At 41.7% G+C, this 20,924-nt stretch overlaps 1 protein-coding gene across 1 annotated transcript in view; it reads left to right on the plus strand.

Annotated features, from left to right (window-relative positions):
- The window catches only part of ITGA8 (integrin subunit alpha 8), a 244,324-nt gene that overhangs the window by 117,754 nt on the left and 105,646 nt on the right, over positions 1 to 20,924 (plus strand). Inside the window, exons 14-17 of the mRNA XM_073677424.1 lie at positions 3,288 to 3,333; positions 3,975 to 4,091; positions 15,052 to 15,107; positions 17,810 to 17,964. Coding sequence (XP_073533525.1) covers positions 3,288 to 3,333; positions 3,975 to 4,091; positions 15,052 to 15,107; positions 17,810 to 17,964 — 374 coding nt within the window. The remainder of the gene's footprint in view (positions 1 to 3,287; positions 3,334 to 3,974; positions 4,092 to 15,051; positions 15,108 to 17,809; positions 17,965 to 20,924) is intronic.

Below are 20,924 nucleotides of genomic sequence, written 5' to 3' on the forward strand. Positions count from 1 at the left end.
GCAGAAAGCTGCCAATGAATGCTGGAGGTGGGGGTTACACAGAGCAAGAGGACTATGAGGCACGAGACACCTAGTCCTTTAGTGATAATCTTCTGCTGATAAAACACTAATTTTATTGAAACAACTACAAGCTGCTAAACAAGTGACATATTGCTGGAATCAGAGTCTCTGCCCCTACATCATGCTGCGCTAGCTAAAAACTTACTGACAGACTCCCTTTAAATTGCCCTTAGATGGGGTAACTGAAACCTGGTGTCAGATTCCTTTTAAGAGTAGAACTTGTTAAGGTTGGAACTCAAGGTCAGTAGGAGGCAGGTAAAGCAATGTATTTACAAGGTACTCAACTTTTTTTTATGGATTGTATTTATATACTGTATACATTTTAAAATAATGTTCACTTCATTCTAAATGTAAATACAGAATACCTAGAGCCAGAGTCTAATATATACAATGCTGGAATCTGATCTTGTATACAGCACAATCACTGTCTGTCACACGCGTCATTTAGCAGTGGATATTTTTAAAGGTAAATATACCCAAGTCCTAAGCAAAGTATATTAATCTTAAGATTTCCACCTAGATTTTTCTTTTGTTCTTGACACTGTTTTTCAGTATAATATTGGTTGAAATTTTAACTCTTAGATATATTTGGATGTGGCCGGAGTTGCCCCCAAATGCAAAAAACGATATCACCCTCTGCCTCAACCAGAGTGCAGAATCATATATAAGATCTATATATTTACAATAAAGCTGCTAATATCACTGTTTTCTAGGAGATGGGATTAATCTACAAATATTGGTTTTCTGAAATATATCTTTATATTTCTGGATTATTAGATGCTGGATTAAAGAAATTACATGTATTTAATATTTACTAATGTGTCTAGTAATTAGCTTTCTTTTGTTTTATTTTATTCTCTTGATGATATACCACCCAACCTCTGCAGTGCCCAATTATAATGAGTCCTCCTATGAGTCAGGGGGAGGGGTTTCTAATGAGCCAGAGGGAGAGATCTCCTATGAGTCAGATGTACAGGCCACTTATGAGTTAGAAGAAAGGGCCTCCTATGCGTCAGGGGATGGCCTCCCATGAGTCAGAGGGTGAGGCCTCCTATAACTCAGGGTGAGGGGTTTCCTATGAATCAAATGGAGTGGCCTCCTATAAGTCAGATGGAGGGGCCTCCTAGGAGTCAGAGGGAGAGGCCTCCTAGGAGTCAGAGGGAGAGGCCTCCTAGGAGTCAGAGGGAGAGGCCTCCTAGGAGTCAGAGGGAGAGGCCTCCTAGGAGTCAGAGGGAGAGGACTCCTAGGAGTCAGAGGGAGAGGCCTCCTAGGAGTCAGATGGATGTGCCTCCTAGGAGTCAGAGGGAGAGGCCTCCTAGGAGTCAGAGGGAGAGCCCTCCTAGGAGTCAGAGGGAGAGGACTCATAGGAGTCAGAGGGAGAGGCCTCCTAGGAGTCAGATGGATGGGCCTCCTAGGAGTCAGAGGGAGAGGACTCATAGGAGTCAGAGGGAGGGGACTTCTAGGAGTCAGAGGGAGAGGACGTCTAGGATTCAGAGGGAGAGGACGTCTAGGAGTCAGAGGGAGAGGACTTCTAGGAGTCAGAGGGAGAGGCCTCCTAGGAGTCAGAGGGAGAGGCCTCCTAGGAGTCAAAGGGAGAGGCCTCCTAGGAGTCAGAGGGAGAGGCCTCCTAGGAGTCAGAGGGAGAGGCCTCCTAGGAGTCAGAGGGAGAGGCCTCCTAGGAGTCAGAGGGAGAGGCCTACTAGGAGTCAGAGGGAGAGGTCTCCTAGGAGTCAGAGGGAGGTGCCTCTTAGGAGTCAGAGGGAGAGGACTTCTAGGAGACAGAGGGAGAGGACTCCTAAGAGACAGAGGGAGAGGACTCCTAGGAGTTGGAGGGAGGGGCCTCCTTGGAGTCAGATGGATGGGCCTCTTACGAGTCAGATGGATGGGCCTCCTAGGAGTCAGAGGGAGAGGACTCCTTGGAGTCAGAGGGACAGGACTCCTTGGAGTCAGAGGGAGAGGACTCCTTGGAGTCAGAGGGAGGGGCCTCCTTGGAGTCAGAGGGAGATGCCTCCTAGGAGTCAGAGGGAGGTGCCTCCTAGGAGTCAGAGGGAGGTGCCTCCTAGGAGAGAGAGGGAGAGGACTCCTAGGAGTCAGAGGGAGAGGACTTCTAGGAGACAGAGGGAGAGGACTTCTAGGAGACAGAGGGAGAGGACTCCTAGGAGTCGGAGGGAGGGGCCTCCTTGGAGTCAGATGGAGGGACCTCCTAGGAGTCAGAGGAAGAGGACTCCTAGGAGTCAGAGGAAGAGGACTCCTAGGAGTCAGAGGGAGAGGACTCCTAGGAGTCAGAGGGAGGGGCCTCCTTGGAGTCAGATGGAGGGGCCCCCTAGGAGTCAGATGGATGGGCCTCCTAGGAGTCAGAGGGAGGGGCCTCCTAGGAGTCAGTAGGATGGGCCTCCTAGGAGTCAGAAGGAGGGGCCTCCTAGGAGTCAGAAGGAGGGGCCTCCTGTCAGTCAGAGGGAGAGGACTCCTAGGAGTCAGGAGGAGGGGCCTCCTATCAGTCAAAGGGAGAGGCCTCCTAGGAGTCAGGAGGAGGGGCCTCCTAGGAGTCAGAAGGAGGGGCCTCCTGTCAGTCAGAGGGAGAGGCCTCCTAGGAGTCAGGAGGAGGGGCCTCCTGTCAGTCAGAGGGAGAGGCCTCCTAGGAGTCAGGAGGAGGGGCCTCCTAGGAGTCAGAAGGAGGGGCCTCCTGTCAGTCAGAGGGAGAAGCCTCCTAGGAGTCAGGAGGAGGGGCCTCCTGTCAGTCAGAGGGAGAGGCCTCCTAGGAGTCAGGAGGAGGGGCCTCCTAGGAGTCAGAAGGAGGGGCCTCCTGTCAGTCAGAGGGAGAGGACTCCTAGGAGTCAGGAGGAGGGGCCTCCTATCAGTCAAAGGGAGAGGCCTCCTAGGAGTCAGGAGGAGGGGCCTCCTAGGAGTCAGAGGAAGGGGCCTCCTAGGAGTCTGAAGATGGGTCAGTTATGTGGCAGGGGGAGAGCGCTCTGATGTAGCAGTGAGGGGGCCCCTTGGGTGTTCCAGGACTGGACTGCCGCCAATCTAGCATTTATTCCCTCTCCAGCCAATGCCGCCACTTACTACATCACCATTAGCGGCTGACCTCTAGGTGACAAAACAGGAATCAGTTTTACCCTGTGTGATCATTAGTAAAGATATATAAGTAAATAAATGATACATTTGAGTATCTGTACATCTCTATGTATCCTCTTCCATATCTAGTTTTGTGTTATTTTTACTTCTAGATCTGATTGTTGGAGCTTTTGGAGCAGGGAAAGTGTCTGTATACAGGTAAGATAAGAGCGCTTTCCATGTTGCCTCATTGATGGATCATGTTGGCCGTAAAGGAGACGTACAGCCTCAGTAAAACATGGCTCCTTTTTCTAAATACAGCACCACACCTTTTCGCAGATTGTGAGTGGTATTGCAGCTCAGACCCGTTTATTCCAATGGTCCTGAGCTGAAATACCAGACACAAGCCATGGACAAGTATGGTGCAGTTTATAAGAGGAGCCATGAATTTCTAATCTAGGGCTACCCTTTTATAAGCTTCCCAGTTGTGCAATGCTGTGTACATTATTTTTTTTTGTATGTAACACATGGACAGATTTATATATTACACTCCAGAGCTGCACTCACTGTTCTACAAATTTTAGAGCTGAAATCGTGAGGCATTCTATACTAAATCTCTACATATTTTTTGCATTCAAAGAAGCCTAATGTTTATGCCAGATGCTCTATAGTTATAAGCTTTTAGTGTTTTTTTGTTGACAAGCTTGTTGACTATTTCCATCCACAACTCGCAGAATTATGAATTCAGCTGTGAAATATACTTGCTGTAAATTGGATTTTTCTGCACACCCTATGTACTGGATATCATTGCTCGGATCTGCTATGCTGCTGAGATCTTTACTGCTCTGCTTCCTTCTCAGGGCCAGGCCTGTGGTTACAGTGGACGCTGAACTTCTACTTAATCCTATGATCCTTAATCCTGAGAACAGAACCTGCCTGATTTCCATCTCAGACACTTTGGACATGATGGTGACTTGGTACGTGGAGGATGGTGCTTTGATCTCTTCTATTAATTTGTGTTATAATGCAGATGTTACAAGGTAGCCCAAATGTCTAGGTGTCTTTGTCAGTGCTAGTCTGAGGACATCTAGCTCTGTTAGGACTAATGACATCACCAGAGGAGACGTGATGATGTCACTTGTGTGACTCTCAGTCATTTAACCAACTGAAAGTTTGTGCTCACATTGTATTACCAAATATTTCTCATATATAACTTAGTTTAATGCCTACATTAAACTGTCATTCCATATTCTAATAATACAGCTATACTATGCTTTAATAGTGTAAAGGGTATTAATAATAACGTCCCTGGTGGCCTAGAGTAGTGAAAAGTTTAATGATAAAGTCTCTATTGGTCAAGGGTAGTGAAAGGTTTAATGGTAAGCTCCCTTGTAGTCTGTGGATTAATGGTAAAGTCCCTTAAGGTTGCGAGAAGTAAAGAGTTAAACAGTAAAAATCCTGGTAGTCTAGGGCATTGAATGGTTTAATGGTAAACTGCCAACTTGGTATAGGGCAGTGAAGGATTATTGGTAAAGTCCCAGTTGGTCAAGGACAGTTAAGGGTTGACTGGTAAAGTCCCTGATGGTCAAAGACAATGAAGGGTTTAATGGTAAATTCCCTGATAGTCCAGAGCAGTGAAGAGTTGAATGGTAAAGTCCCTGTTGGTCTAGTATAGTGAAGGTTTAATGGTAAAATCCCTGATAGTCTAGGGTAGTGAAGAGTTGAATGGTATTTCCCTGTTGGTCTAGGGTAGTGAAGGTTTAATGGTAAAGTCCCTGATAGTCTAGGATAATGAAGGTTTAATGGTAAAGTTCCTGATGGTCTAGGGTAGTGAAGGTTTAATGGTAAAGTCCCTGATAATCTAGGGTAGTGAAGAGTTGCATGGTAAAGTCCCTGATAGTCTAGGGTAGTGAAGGTTTAATTGTAAAGTCCCTGATGATCTAGGATAGTGAAGGTTTAATGGTAAAGTCCCTGATGGTCTAGGGTAGTGAAGGTTTAATGGTAAAGTCCCTGATGATCTAGGATAGTGAAGGTTTAATGGTAAAGTCCCTGATAGTCTAGGGTAGTGAAGGTTTAATGGTAAAGTCCCTGATGGTCTAGGGTAGTGAAGGTTTAATGGCAAAGTCCCTGATGGCCTAGGGTAGTGAAGAGTTGCATGGTAAAGTCCCTGATAGTCTAGGGTAGTGAAGGTTTAATGGTAAAGTCCCTGATGGTCTAGGGTAGTGAAGGTTTAATGGTAAAGTCCCTGATAATCTAGGGTAGTGAAGAGTTGCATGGTAAAGTCCCTGATAGTCTAGGGTAGTGAAGGTTTAATGGTAAAGTCCCTGATGATCTAGGATAGTGAAGGTTTAATGGTAAAGTCCCTGATAGTCTAGGGTAGTGAAGGTTTAATGGTAAAGTCCCTGATGGTCTAGGGTAGTGAAGGTTTAATGGCAAAGTCCCTGATGGCCTAGGGTAGTGAAGGTTTAATGGCAAAGTCCCTGATGGCCTAGGGTAGTGAAGAGTTGCATGGTAAAGTCCCTGATAGTCTAGGGTAGTGAAGGTTTAATGGTAAAGTCCCTGATGATCTAGGATAGTGAAGGTTTAATGGTAAAGTCCCTGATAGTCTAGGGTAGTGAAGGTTTAATGGTAAAGTCCCCGATGGTCTAGGGCAGTGAAGAGTTGAATGGTAAAGTCCCTGATGGTCTAGGGTAGTGAAGAGTTGCATGGTAAAGTCCCTGATAGTCTAGGGTAGTGAAGGTTTAATGGTAAAGTCCCTCATGGTCTAGGGTAGTGAAAGGTTTAATGGTAAAGTCCCTGTTGGTCTAGGGTAGTGAAGGTTTAAAGGTAAAGTCACTGTTGATCAAGAGCAATGCAGGATTTTATGGAAAACTCCATGGTGGTCTAGGGAAGTGAATGGCTTAATGGCAAAGTTCTATTGGTCAAAGACAGTAATGGGTATAATGTTAAACTCCCTGGTGGTCTAGGGCAGTGAAGGTTTAATGTAAAGTCCCTGTTGGTCAAGAGCAGTGAAATTTTTAATGCTAATGTCCCAGATCATGCATGGCAGGTAAAGGGCTTAATGGTAAAGTCCCTGTTGGTCAGAGGCAGTGAAGGTTTGATGCTAAAGTCTCTGTTGGAGTAGGGCAGTGAAGGAGTAATGTTAAAGTCCCTAGTGGCGAGGGGCAGTAAATGGTTAAATGGTAAAATTTTCATGTCTAGGGTGTTGATTGGTTTATTGGTAAAGTCCCTTTTGGTGGAGGACAGTTAAGGGTTTAATGATAAAGTCCATGGTGGTCAAAGGCAGTGAAGGGTTTAATGGTTATATCCCTGTTGGGCAAGGAATGTGAATGGTTTAATGGTAAAGTCCCAGGTGGTCAATGGTTGTGATGCATTGCATACTCCACTCTAAGATCATTCCTAAAGTTTAGTTCATGTGGGTGCTCTAAAAAATGAGGGTCCGGGTCCGTTTCCCAGTTTGCCATCCAATGATTACAGTACTGTTTGCTTGGTGCATAAGGAGGGGCTTCTGGGATGATCAGTTTGCTTGGCTGTTTAATCTTCCTCGATTGACTCCTGTTTTCATCTTATAACATTTGGAAATGTTGTATTGTTATGGGGCTAAGTTGTATGGGCATTGCTTATAAAGAATATCTGCATGATCCATGTAGAGTGTCGTAAGGAGCACACCAATTGTGCACTATATTGTCAAAAGTTGCAGCCATCAGTGGAGTTAAAACTTAAGAAATTCTACTACATAAATTTCCATCAGCTGACTCCTATCACATTGAAACAATGGGATTGTAACCATAGACACCACAAAAATTGGCAAAAATATCGCTTGTCCGCAGCACAAGATGATCTGAGCTTTTTTGGCTGCTTAAAGACTTTAAATAATGCAATTATATTTTTTGCTACAACAGATCTTAGATGGTCCCGGCCGATAGTCGCCTTTGTTATTGATTTGGTTTATGTTGTTTTATGTTCTGTTGTAGTTGTTATAACCTTGTATTCTGCATCTGAAAACGATTAGTAGGTTAAATCCAACAGGCACATAATTCTTTCGTCCCACGGGATCCATCTTTTTTGTATTCCTGAGCCAGCTGTGTAGCCTGCTCCGAATGACTGCTGATGGATTTGTCGGTGTAAGGGAAATTACGGAATGCATGTAAGAGAACCTGAAGGAGGTCCGACTCACCGGGGCCGGATTTCTATCTCTCGTAAAATCAGACAGCATCATGACATTCCAAGATTGATGCATCAGTTTAATAATCTGTCCGTTTATTTCTATAGTTCCCCCACATTAAATGTGAATCAGTAAATTCGTACACCTCATTAATGGAAGGTTGCCAGGTCGTGTCCGCATGGAAACGTCAGCTACAGAAAGATAAACAGACATGTTAAGTTGTCTAAAACTTTACAAAAGAAAGGCAGTATGTAAATAATCTACGACATCAAGGTTGTTCAGTATTCTTATTCCAGTATATCGTATTTTAAGGAATCATGCGACATGTCCTGTTAGCTGCTCTTGCGCATTTGAGGGTTGGAATACCATAATGTGCTCTGAATAAGAATCATACATGGACCTTGTCTTCCTGTAGTATTACAGTAGAATAAGTCAGTTTTTATTCATTCCACCCGTAGATGCTTAAGGAGTTTAGGTGACATTGGAATCAGTAGCAGATATACCACATGTGCAGCTGGCTCAGCTGCACATAGGGGTCCAGTCACACTGCAAATAATATTAGGATTGTTCTGTTTTCTTCCCATGTAGAGGCACCGCCTGAGGATCTTGGGCAGAGGGCAACAACTGTTTGTGCCTTCATATATAGTTAATTAATAATTTGCTTTTCTTGAAGTGTGGTTTTCCCAGGATTCAAACTCACAATTTGTAGTATGGCAGATAGAAACTTCATTTTTAAAATTGAAGTATTGGAGGATTTTTCAGCCTAAAGTTCTAGATAGTATTCTTCTTCTCTCTGCCTAAAGAACTAAATAGTATTCTTCTTCTCTCGGCCTAAAGAACTAAATAGTATTCTTCTTCTCTCTGCCTAAAGAACTAAATAGTATTCTTCTTCTCTCTGCCTAAAGAACTAAATAGTATTCTTCTTCTCTCTGACTAAAGAACTAAATAGTATTCTTCTTCTCTCTGACTAAAGAACTAAATAGTATTCTTCTTCTCTCTGACTAAAGAACTAAATAGTATTCTTCTTCTCTCTGCCTAAAGAACTAAATAGTATTCTTCTTCTCTCTGACTAAAGAACTAAATAGTATTCTTCTTCTTTCTGCCTAAAGAACTAAATAGTATTCTTCTCCTCTCTGCCTATAGAACTAAATAGTATTCTTCTCCTCTCTGCCTATAGAACTAAATAGTATTCTTCTTCTTTACAGGCATATTGCACTGGTACATGGAGATCCATCTATTTACCATTACATATCTATATAACTAAGGATAAAATACAAATCAGAGATTTTTTTTCCTCTAAAATAATACAAAACTAAAAAATAATAAACAATTACAATCATAACATTTTTATACACATTTTAAAAATAAATATGACAAATCAGCAAAAAAAAATGACATGTTTGGTAACCCTGTAACAACTATACAGTTAACAGATTATTTATGGGATCTGTAAATTATTTAAAAAAAATGCCTTGATTGTTTTTTTCACCATTCAATCCGTAAAAATGTTAACTCTTATGTGCGATGAAGGTTACTTAAAATGAAAAAAAATTATAGTTGTTATAACTATGAATGAACAAAAAAAATAATCTGGTCATCAACAAGTGCATCACAAAAATATCACTGTGTATATGTACAGTACAGACCAAAAGTTTGGACACACCTTCTCATTTAAAGATTTTTCTGTATTTTCATAACTATGAAAATTGTACATTCACATTGAAGGCATCAAAACTATGAATTAACACATGTGGAATTATATACTTAACAAAAAAGTGGGAAACTACTGAAAATATGTCTTATATTCTAGGTTCTTCAAAGTAGCCACCTTTTGCTTTGATGACTGCTTTGCACACTCTTGGCATTCTCTTGATGAGCTTCAAGAGGTAGTCACCGGAAATGGTCTTCCAACAATCTTGAAGGAGTTCCCAGAGATGCTTAGTACTTGTTGGCCCTTTTGCCTTCACTCTGCGGTCCAGCTCACCCCAAACCATCTTGATTGGGTTCAGGTCTGGTGACTGTGGAGGCCAGGTCATCTGGCGTAGCACCCCATCACTCTCCTCCTTGGTCAAATAGCCCTTACACAGCCTGGAGGTGTGTTTGGGGTCATTGTCCTGTTGAAAAATAAATGATGGTCCAACTAAACGCAAACCGGATGGTATAGCATGCCGCTGCAAGATGCTGTGGTAGCCATGCTGGTTCAGTATGCCTTCAATTTTGAATAAATCCCCAACAGTGTCACCAGCAAAGCACCCCCACACCATCACACCTCCTCCTCCATGCTTCACAGTGGGAACCAGGCATGTAGAGTCCATCCGTTCACCTTTTCTGCATCGCACAAAGACACGGTGGTTGGAACCAAAGATCTCAAATTTGGACTCATCAGACCAAAGCACAGATTTCCACTGGTCTAATGTCCATTCCTTGTGTTCTTTAGCCCAAACAAGTCTCTTCTGCTTGTTGCCTGTCCTTAGCAGTGGTTTCCTAGCAGCTATTTTACCATGAAGGCCTGCTGCACAAAGTCTCCTCTTAACAGTTGTTGAAGAGATGTGTCTGCTGCTAGAACTTTGTCTGGCATTGACCTGGTCTCTAATCTGAGCTGCTGTTAACCTGCGATTTCTGAGGCTGGTGACTCGGATAAACTTATCCTCAGAAGCAGAGGTGACTCTTGGTCTTCCTTTCCTGGGGCGGTCCTCATGTGAGCCAGTTTCTTTGTAGCGCTTGATGGTTTTTGCAACTGCACTTGGGGACACTTTCAAAGTTTGCCCAATTTTTCGGACTGACTGACCTTCATTTCTTAAAGTAATGATGGCCACTCGTTTTTTTTTACTTAGCTGCTTTTTTTCTATCCATAATACAAATTCTAACAGTCAATTTAGTAGGACTATCAGCTGTGTATCCACCAGACTTCTGCACAACACAACTGATGGTCCCTACCCCATTTATAAGGCAAGACATCCCACTTATTAAACCATTACAGGGCACACCTGTGAAGTGAAAACCATTTCCGGTGACTACCTCTTGAAGCTCATCAAGAGAATGCCAAGAGTGTGCAAAGCAGTCATCAAAGCAAAAGGTGGCTACTTTGAAGAACCTAGAATATAAGACATATTTTCAGTTGTTTCACACTTTTTTGTTAAGTATATAATTCCACATGTGTTAATTCATAGTTTTGATGCCTTCAGTGTGAATGTACAATTTATTTAAATGAGAAGGTGTGTCCAAACTTTTGGTCTGTACTGTATGTGTTTTGTGTATGTGCGTATTTTATATATGCTTGTGCGCATGTTTATGCGTGAGTAATGTATTAATGCATGTATAAAGTATTAGCATGTATTAATATATGCTTTTTATGTAACATGTGCATGTGTGCATGTGCAGGTGTGGCCTGACAGAAGTCTTAAAGAGGGGCCCAATTTTGATCAATGGTCACAGCCGCTTGGACAAAAGACCAAGGCATATACAAACCATTGTGGGATTTAAATATTCCTTTGGTCATCTCTAAACAAATGTTTGACCCTTCATGATGTATGTCTTGGTATTCTCAAACATGATCTATACAATTGTGATAGTGTACTATTCGTTACATTAGTATCTGTAATTTGTGTTTTTACTATACATTCAAGAATGATAATAGGTGATAGGAAAATGGATAATGTATGTTTTTTCACCCCCAGGTGTTTAGGGAATTTAGGGGACATTTTGTGGCAATTTTTTAAATATAGAACAGTCTTCAAAATAAATGAGATAGGTAGATACAGTAGATGATAGGTACCCTTAGATAGCAAAAACCAGGATGCAGCTCTCTGATGTAGTCAGTCCATTTTTCCCACTGCCTCATGGGAAATAACCCATAGATTCCTAATTCCCCAAGGGAGTGTTAGTAATCTGCAGTAATTACTCCTCACATTCTTGGCAACATTTTGTGTAATAGCGTGTAGGAAATGTGTGTTCTAGTGCGGGATGGAAGCGTCCACATGTCAGATCTCATTCAGTTTAATCACATTGCAGAGCGGAAGTTAATCTTCAGTTTCAGGCATTATGATTAGAGGATTGTTCAGTGTCTCTTATAGATATGTTAATGGTGAATAGAGGAGATGTAATTACATTGACCACAGTTGTGACTTACTTCATTGACTGTGATAAAGCCCTTCCCTGGGTTGTGAATGGAATTTCTGCTTCTCATTTTGTTCTCGGACTTAGAACAAAATGTGATGGAACTCCGAGGTTTCTGGTCAGATGGAGCTCAATCCATCAATCAATTAATTAGCTAATATTGTAGAACCTAGGATGTCTTTACATCTGCATGGGAGCCTCTGTTGCCAAATTCATTAGACAGAACCTGATGGGCCCCATTATAAATCAGTATCCCCATATACATGCACAGTTGCAAAGCGTGGATGTATTTTGAATGAAGAGATTAAAATAAAATACAGCCAGGTCATCATCCATGAGAAAAAAGAAAAACGGAAAACCCTGATTCTCCTTACCATAACATCATCTGTAGGGAAGTGTCTGGAGGACCCTATATAAATTATAGTCTGCCGGTGCCACCAAAGTCATCTTTAACTACTAAGTAGCTGGGCAATCTCCAGAAAAGAGAACACTTGGAGAAAGCCCAGCACCTCCCAGTCACAGATTGGATTGTCGATCTGAGACATCTGCATATGGGGTATATCTGCTACTGATTACAATGTCACCTAAACATCTAGGGGTGGAATGAATAAAAACTGACTTATTCTACTGTGTTCCATGGATGTGTCCCAGGAATACAAGGTCCACGTACTATTCTTATTCAGAGCACATTATGGTATTCCAACCCTCAGGACATGTAGCATGATTTTTTAAAATATGATATACTGGAACAATCTTCCATGAGAAAAAAAGAAAAAACGAACATCCCCGATTCTCCTTACCATAATACTGGAGGACCCTACACAAATTATAGTCTACCGGTGCCACCAAAGTCATAGTAACATAGTTTTTAAGGTTGAAGGAAGACTAAGTCCATCTAGTTCAACACATAGCCTAACATGTTGATCCAGAGGAAGGCAATAAAAAAAACATGTGGCAAACACTAAGCTCCACATTCGGGAAAAAAATTCCTTCCTGACTCCATACGACAATCAGACTAGTTCCCTGGATCAACGCCCTATCAAGGAATCTAGTATATATAACCTGTAATATTATACTTTTCAAGAAAGGCATCCATGCCCTTATTAAATGTTAGTAGTGAATCACTCATTACAACATCATGCGGCAGAGAGTTCCATAGTCTCACTGCTCTTACAGTAAAGAATCCGCGTCTGTGATTATGATTAAACCTTCTTTCCTCCAGACGTAGAAGATGCCCCCTTGTCCCCGTCTCAGGCCTCAGAGTAAAAAGATCAATAGAAAGGTCTTTGTACTGTCCCCTCATATACTTGTACATAGTAATAAGATCACCCCTAAGCCTTCTTTTTTCCACAGTAAATAACCCCAAGTGTAATAACCTGTCTTGGTATTGCAGACCCCCCAGTTCTCTAATAACCTTGGTCGCTCTTCTCTGCACCCGCTCTAGTTCAGCTATGTCTTTCTTATACACCGGAGACCAGAACTGTACACAGTATTCTAAGTGTGGTCGCACTAATGACTTGTATAGAGGTAAAATTATGTTCTCCTCATGAGCATCTATGCCTCTTTTAATGCATCCCATTATTTTATTTGCCTTTGCAGCAGCTGCCTGACACTGGCCACTAAACGTGAGCTTGTCGTCCACCAATACACCCAGGTCTTTTTCAGTTACAGTTTTGCCCAGTGTTTTACAATTAAGCATATAATTATACATTTTATTTCCTCTGCCCAAGTGCATTACCTTACATTTATCCCCATTAAAGCTCATTTGCCATTTATCAGCCCAAGCCTCTAGTTTACATAGATCCTCCTGTAATATAAAATTGTCCTCCTCTGTATTGATTACCCTGCAGAGTTTAGTGTCATCTGCAAATATTGAAATATTACTCTGTATGCCCCCTACAAGGTCATTAATAAATATGTTAAAAAGAAGCGGGCCCAATACTGACCCCTGTGGTACCCCACTGTTAACTGAGACCCAGTCTGAGTGTTTTCCATTAATAACCACCCTTTGTTTCCTATCACTGAGCCAATTCTTAACCCACATACATATATTTTCCCCTATCCCCATTATTCTCATTTTATGTATCAACCTTTTGTGTGGAACCGTATCAAAAGCTTTTGAAAAGTCCATATACACAACATCCACTGCATTTCCTTGGTCCAGTCCAGAACTTCCCTCATCATAAAAACTGATCGGATTAGTTTGACAGGAACGGTCCCTCGTAAACCCATGTTGATATTGGGTCATGAGGTTATTCTTCTTCAAATACTCTAGTATAGCATCTCTTAGAAAGCCCTCCAGGATTTTACCCACATTAGAGTTTAAGCCTACCGGCCTATAATTTCCAAGTTCAGTTTTTGTCCCCTTTTTGAATATTGGCACCACATTTGCTATACGCCAGTCCTGTGGTACAGACCCTGTTATTATGGAATCTTTAAAGATTAAAAATAATGGTCTATCTATGACGTTACTTAATTCCTGCAGTACTCGCGGGTGTATCCCATCCGGGCCCGGAGATTTGTCAACTCTAGTGATTTTTAGACTTCGACGTACTTCCTGCTGGGTTAAGCAAGTGACATTTAATGGAGAATTTTTGTCATCACTGATCATGTTTTCTGTCATGCGATTTTCTTGTGTAAATACTGTTGAAAAAAAATAATTTAGCATATAGGCTTTTTCCTCATCCTCATCCACCATTTCACCCAGACTATTTTTAAGGGGGCCAACACTATCATTTTTTAGTTTTCTACTATTTATGTAGTTAAAGAATATTTTGGGATTATTTTTACTTTCTCTGGCAATGATTCTCTCTGCCTCAATCTTTGCTGCCTTGATTTGGTTTTTACAGAATTTATTTAATTTTCTATATTTATTTAATGCCTCATCACTACCTACTTGCTTTAGTTCTCTAAATGCTTTCTTTTTGTCACTTATTGCGCCCCTTGCAGCTCTATTTAGCCATAGTGGTTTCCTCCTATTTCTAGCATGTTTATTCCCATAGGGTATATATTGTGCACAGGTCCTATTCAGGATGCTAATAAATGTCTCCCATTTGCTTTGTGCAGCTTTATGTCTCAGGATATCGTCCCAGTTTATAGCACTAAGATCATCTCTCAACCGTTGGAAATTTGCCTTCCTGAAGTTTAGTGTCCTTGTAACCCCTCTACTGCACATATTATTAAAGGTTACATGAAAACGTATTATCAAGTCATCTTTAACTTCTAAGTAACTGAGCAATCTCCAGGACAGAGAACACGTGGAGAAAGCCCAGCACCTCCCAATCACAGATTGGACGGCTGAGCAGTCAATCAAAACACCGACAACTCAGCATGACCAAGATTCCATAGGGCAGCAAAGCAGTCACTCGCTGAGCAGAGGAATCGTGACACATTTATACTTTATAATACTTGGGGTCCAACGTCATGACTCACTGAGAATGAAAATTTCCCAGCCGCTTACTGTACTGGGAACTGGGAATAGGGGCAGCTGATGCTCCCTGCAGAGCCAGGCGGCCGATGCACCTCTATGCAGAAAAAAACGCTAAAATGAGGGACTGCCATTCATAAAGTGATGGCAGACGGTTTTCATACATCTGTCCTAATCGTCTCACAAAAAAATAACATTATTAATGTTTTTCTATTTTTTTTTTTTATAGCCTCACTGTAATAGTCTGTATGGATGTATCCGGACGAGGTATTCCGGATCACATGGGTTAGTAACATTTAATTCTTTGCATCAGTCAGAATATCATTGATATTGAACAGAATATTTTTGGAGCTGCCTTCTTGAATCCTTATATTAATTTCCTGCAGTCCTATGTAAATTAGATTCTGACATTTTCCTGTACAGGTTACAATATAAAAGCCATGGTCTCACTGACTTCTATGATAGTTTGGATACAGGTAGCACTAACAAGCTCTGAACAATTATATACATAATTTTTTTAACTGATATGCAGTTTTGCACATGGTCCTTTGAAATGGGACATCTACTGTATGGCGTGTGTCACTGTCAGGGGAGAAGTGGTCGAAATTCTCATTCCTTTGCATAGGAATTCCCAGACCGGACAGTGGTGCTATTCCAGAACTAGTCCTATTAGTGGAACCAGAATCTACTATATATTTTTCACATATCCAGTAGTGTGAAATGAATGTACACAATGGCGAGACCCCTTTGAAGGGTTATTTCCACAGGACAGGTAATAACTTGAGGATCGGTAGGAATCTGACTACTGGGTCCCCCATCAGTCTCGAGAACAGGGCTCTGAAATAGAGTAGAGCGGTGGCTGTGCATGTGCGCCATCACTCCATCAAGACAGATCATTTCAGATTCTTATTCTCAGGATCGGAGGGGGTCCCAGTGCTTGAACTTCCATGATCGGCAAATTATCACCTATCCTGTGACATTTCAGAGCCCTGTTCTCGGGATCGATCGGCCGCAAAATATTACCTATTTTGAAGATTGGGTATAGTGTAAGTGCAAATAGCTTGTCGACTATTCCCAGAATAGGTAATAATTTGTGGATTGGAGGGGGTCTAACCACTGGGATCCACACTGATCCTAAGAACAGGGCTCGGAATGGAGCAGTGCCTGTGCATGTGTGCCACCGCTCCATTCTCGGGATCAGTGGGGGTCTCAGCTCTCAGACCCCCACCCGTCCACAAGTTATTAAATATCCTATTGATAGGGGATATATTTAAGCATTGAGAATAATTCTTTAAATGGAGTCTGTCAACCCAAACTGACAATATAAACTAAGCAAACGAGCTTGTAGGGGATATATCTGCTGGAAAAATCGCAACTTTAGGATTCTAATCGTGGCCTCAATTTTGCTGAAACTGAATGCTAATTAGTGTACTTGGTGCAACCTGGGTGTGACCAAGAACCTCAGTGCACTGTTCCGCCCACTGGTTTTGCATGTCCCTGCCTCCCTCACTGGTGATTGACAGCACTTGCTTGCCTGGAGCGAGCACTGTCTGCTGAGAAAGCTCAGGCAGGCCAATCCTGTCAATCACCAGTGAGGGCGGAGGAGACATGGAAAACCAGTGGGCAGAATGCTGCACTGAGCCTCTTGGCCACTCCCAGGGTGCACCACGTACCCTGATTAGCATATTTGATTAAACTTCAGTTTCTGCATAACAGAGACAGTGGTTAGACTAAAGATGCCTTTTTTTATATGGGCTACATCACCCACAAGGCTATGGGTGTAGCGTATACTGGCAATTTGGGCTGACACACTCCCCTTAAAGGAGTTGTCTAGGCTTTTTGTGCACTGTGAGGATTCTCAGGTGCCAGCAGTGAGACTGAGAGGTCTTGTGACCCAAATATGTTCTATTCAAACGTCAGGCACCATTCAGACTAGACGTGCATAGCCTCGCTCAATACAAGCAAACTGAGCGATGTAGCACACTTCTGGTCGGTATGTGGCCGAGAGCATGAATATTGCATACTTGCAGTCACATGGCCGCTCAGTCTCACCACCAGCATAACCCCCTTAAGGGTGTATTCCCATCTCCAAGATCCTATCCCAATATGAAGTAGGTGTAATGATATTAATATTAGCAAATACTTCCAATTATAAATGTAGTATAGTTTTTTGGATTCACTATGTCTTTTTCCTCATGTGCAGGCATTGCAGGACCTTAGGTATCCATGGTTATGACCACTAGCAACTAGCTGTCACTTTATCAGTGGATGTAACCATGGATACCTAAGGTCCTGCAATGCCCTGCACATGAGGAAAGAGACATTGCGAATCAGAGAAACTATACTACAGGTCTAATTGGTGGTATTTGCTAATATTATTATTATTACACCTACTACATATTGGGATTGGATCTTGGGCATGGGAATACCTCTTTAAGTCCAGGGGAAAAAGATTCAGCTTCGTGAATTGCATCTACAAATCATATTAAAAATAGTTCAACGTTTTTTTTTTTTAGAAGGAAAAAATCACAAAACTACCATAGATGATTCATGAACAAGTAATTGCTCAAGTTCGGCCACCGCTGTGATTATTTATTTAGTTCTTTGTATGGAATTGTTGTTCTTGTCCATCGTGACGCTCCTTTCATCAGGCTAAGGCCGGGATATAAACAGCGGCCTGTCTGAATTGTGAGACATCTCCGAAAATCAGCTCCGGCATCTTTGTCATAATAACAACAAGCAGACAAAGTAATGAAGATCCGCTTTCCCTGGTTTATATTGGCTCTCGTTACTAAGTTTTATCTAAATAATCCTCCAATGCAAAGCAAAAAAAAAATGTTTTGCTTCAATTACAAAAGTAAATTGCTTTATTTTCGTTCATGTCTTATGCTCCGTTCACATTCAAAGCCTCCAGACCCAAATTCCCTGGATTACAGGATCATGTCCCCGTAACATAAATAATTGCTGTACTATGTCTTCACCGATAGCGATGAAAGCGAACCTGGAGCTGGACTGGCTAAAACAGAAGGGAGCGGTGAAGAGGACTCTCTTCCGTGACTACGGCACCGCGCAACACTCGTTTACTATGATCTTGGGGAAGGACACCGGAAAACTGTGTCTGGACTTCGTTGTGTATCTCCGAGTAAGTGATGTGATGTGCAGATATTTATGGATCTGATGATCTATCATCAATGGCCTGTTTAAGGGGGCTGTCCAAGATTGGAAAAAAATTGCGTCTTTCTTCCAAAAACGCCGCTACAGCTATCTGTCCATGAGTTGTATCTGATAATGCACGTCTGCTTGATTAAAGTGAATGAGCCGCAAATAAATTCAAACCAGGCCCTTAAATAAAGTCAGACCCCATGCCAGAACCATAAATAAATTCAGACTTAACCCCTTTACCCCCAAGGGTGGTTTGCACGACTAGGCCAATTTTTACAATTCTGACCACTGTCACTTTATGAGGTAATTACTCTGGAATGCTTCAACAGATCCCCCTGATTCTGAGATTATTCCTTTGTGACATATTGTACTTCATGATAGTGGTAACATTTCTTCAATATGACTTGCCTTTATTTGTGAAAAAACAGAATTTGGCGAAAATTTTGCAATTTTCAAACTTTGAATTTCCCCTTAAATCAGAGAGATATGTCACACAAAATAGTTAATAAATAACATTTCCCACATGTCTACTTTACATCAGCACAATTTTGGAACCAAAATTTTTTTTGTTAGGAAGTTATAAGGGTTAAAAGTTGACCAGCGATTTCTAATTTTTACAAAAAAATTTACAAAACCATTTTTTTAGGGACCACATTACATATGAAGTGACTTTGAGGGGCCTTTATGACAGAAAATACCCAAAAGTAACACCATTCTAAAAACTGCACCCCTCAAGGTGTTCAAAACCAAATTCAAGAAGTTTATTAACCCTTCAGGTGCTTCACAGGAATTTTTGGAATGTGGAAGAAAAAAATTAACTTTTTTTTTTTTTCACAAAAATGTTACTTTAGACCCCAATTTTTTTTATTTTTGCAAGGGTAACAGGAAAAAATGGACCCCAAAATTTGTTGTGCAATTTCTCCTGAGCACTCCAATACCCCATATGTGGGGGAAAACCACTGTTTGGGCGTACGGCAGGGTTCGGAAGGGAAGGAGCGCCATTTGACTTTTTGAATGTAAAATTTTCTTGAATAATTAGCGGACGCCATGTTGCTTTTGGAGAGCCCCTGATGTGCCTAAACAATGGAAACCCCCCACAAGTGACACCATTTTGGAAACTACACCCCACAAGGATTTTATCAAGGGGTATAGTGAACATTTTGAACCCAGAGGTACGGCACAGAATTTGATAACATTTGGTCATCGTATTGAATAAGTTGTCATTAGTCTTGAGTGCAAGTGCTCGCTACTTGAGTTTGCATCGGGTACTCAGGTATGCACCAAGTATCACAGGTGATGGAGTGACATGCTCGAGTCCCCTCCCACATGTTTCACGGTTATTAGACACCCAAAAGAAAAACATGCGGGGATTGCTCTTGCATGGCAGGCAATTCCCGCAAGGTTTTTTTGGCTGTATAACAGCTGCAAAACATGTGGGGTGGAGACTCGAGCATGTCACTCGAGCACCCACGATACTCGGTGCATACCCGAGCACCCGATGCAAACTAAAGTAGCGAGCACCTGCGCCACACCAGTCGCCATATCTTCGTCATTTTTTTTCTTTACGTCTGAAAAAATCCCAGCCCCAACACAACCCTAACTGCAACCCTAATACAACCCCAACTCTAATACAACCCCAATCCTAATACAACCCCAACCCTAGCCCAACCCCAACCCTAATACAACCCCAGCCCTAATACAACCCTAACCCTAGCATAACCCTAACCCTAGAATTTATTTTTTACGCCGTTCCTCGTGCTGTATAAGTGATTAGACGACTTTATTCTTCGGGTCGGTGCGATTACAGTGATACTCGAATCATATCGGGTTTTTATGATTGACAGCTGTCACACACTAAAAAAACCCTTTTTTTTGCAAAGACTAGTTTTTGCATCGCCATATTTTGAGAGCTATAATTTTGCCATATTTCGTCTGACAGAGTCATGTGATGGCTTGTTTTTTGCGGGACAAGTCTACGTTTTTATTGGTACCATTTTCGGACACGTGACATTTGCTGATCGCTTTCTATTCAGATTTTTTGGAGGCAGAATAAACAAAAAACAACAATTCAGGAATTTTTTTTTTTTTGTGCCGTTCCGTGTGTGGTAAAATTGATAAGGCAGCTTTATTCTTCGGGTCAGTACTTTTACAGCGGTACCACATTTATATCTTTTTTATGTTTTGCCGCTTTTACACAATAAAAACGATTTTCTAGAAATAATAATTTTTTTGTAGAGCTTTATTCTGAAAGCTATAACTTTTTTATTTTTTGGCCATTGGAGCTGTATGGTGGCTTGTTTTTTGCGGGACAAGATGTAGTTTTCAGCGGTACCATTTTTATTGACATTCATTATTTTGATCGTGTTTTATTCCATTTTTTGTTTGGCAGTATAATGATAAAGCATCGTTTTTTTTTTACCGTGTTCACTAAAGGGGTTAACTAGTGGGACAGTTTTATAGGTCAGGTTGTTCTGGACGCGGCGATACCAAATATGTGTACTTTTATTGGTTTATTTTTTTCTTTCATAAGATTATTTATTTATGGGTACAATATATTTTTATTTTTTTGGTATTATTTTTTTTTCCTTTTTGTTTTTTTATATTTTTACAATTTTTTTTTTTCACTTTCTGACATTTTTATTACTTTTACACATTGTCCCACTATGGGACTTTCACTTTTTACATTCTGATTGGCTATATAGCACAGGAATGCAGCACCATCCCTGTGCTATACAGCCTGTCAGCGCTGCACAGGGAGAAGTTACTTTGGTCTCGCACTGCGCATTACCAAAATAACTTCTTGCATCCTGCTGACCTGGGTGTTGTCATGATGACATCGGGTCACCATGACAACATCCGAGACCGGAGTGAGAAGCCACGGGACGCCGGAGGGGAGGTAAGTATTGGCGCTTACCTCCCCTTGCTCCCGGAATGTTGCGA

Source organism: Phyllobates terribilis, unplaced genomic scaffold (genome assembly GCF_046119375.1).
Source record: "Phyllobates terribilis strain yellow unplaced genomic scaffold, ASM4611937v1 Scaffold_4__5_contigs__length_816908805, whole genome shotgun sequence".
Classification (NCBI taxonomy): domain Eukaryota; kingdom Metazoa; phylum Chordata; class Amphibia; order Anura; family Dendrobatidae; genus Phyllobates; species Phyllobates terribilis.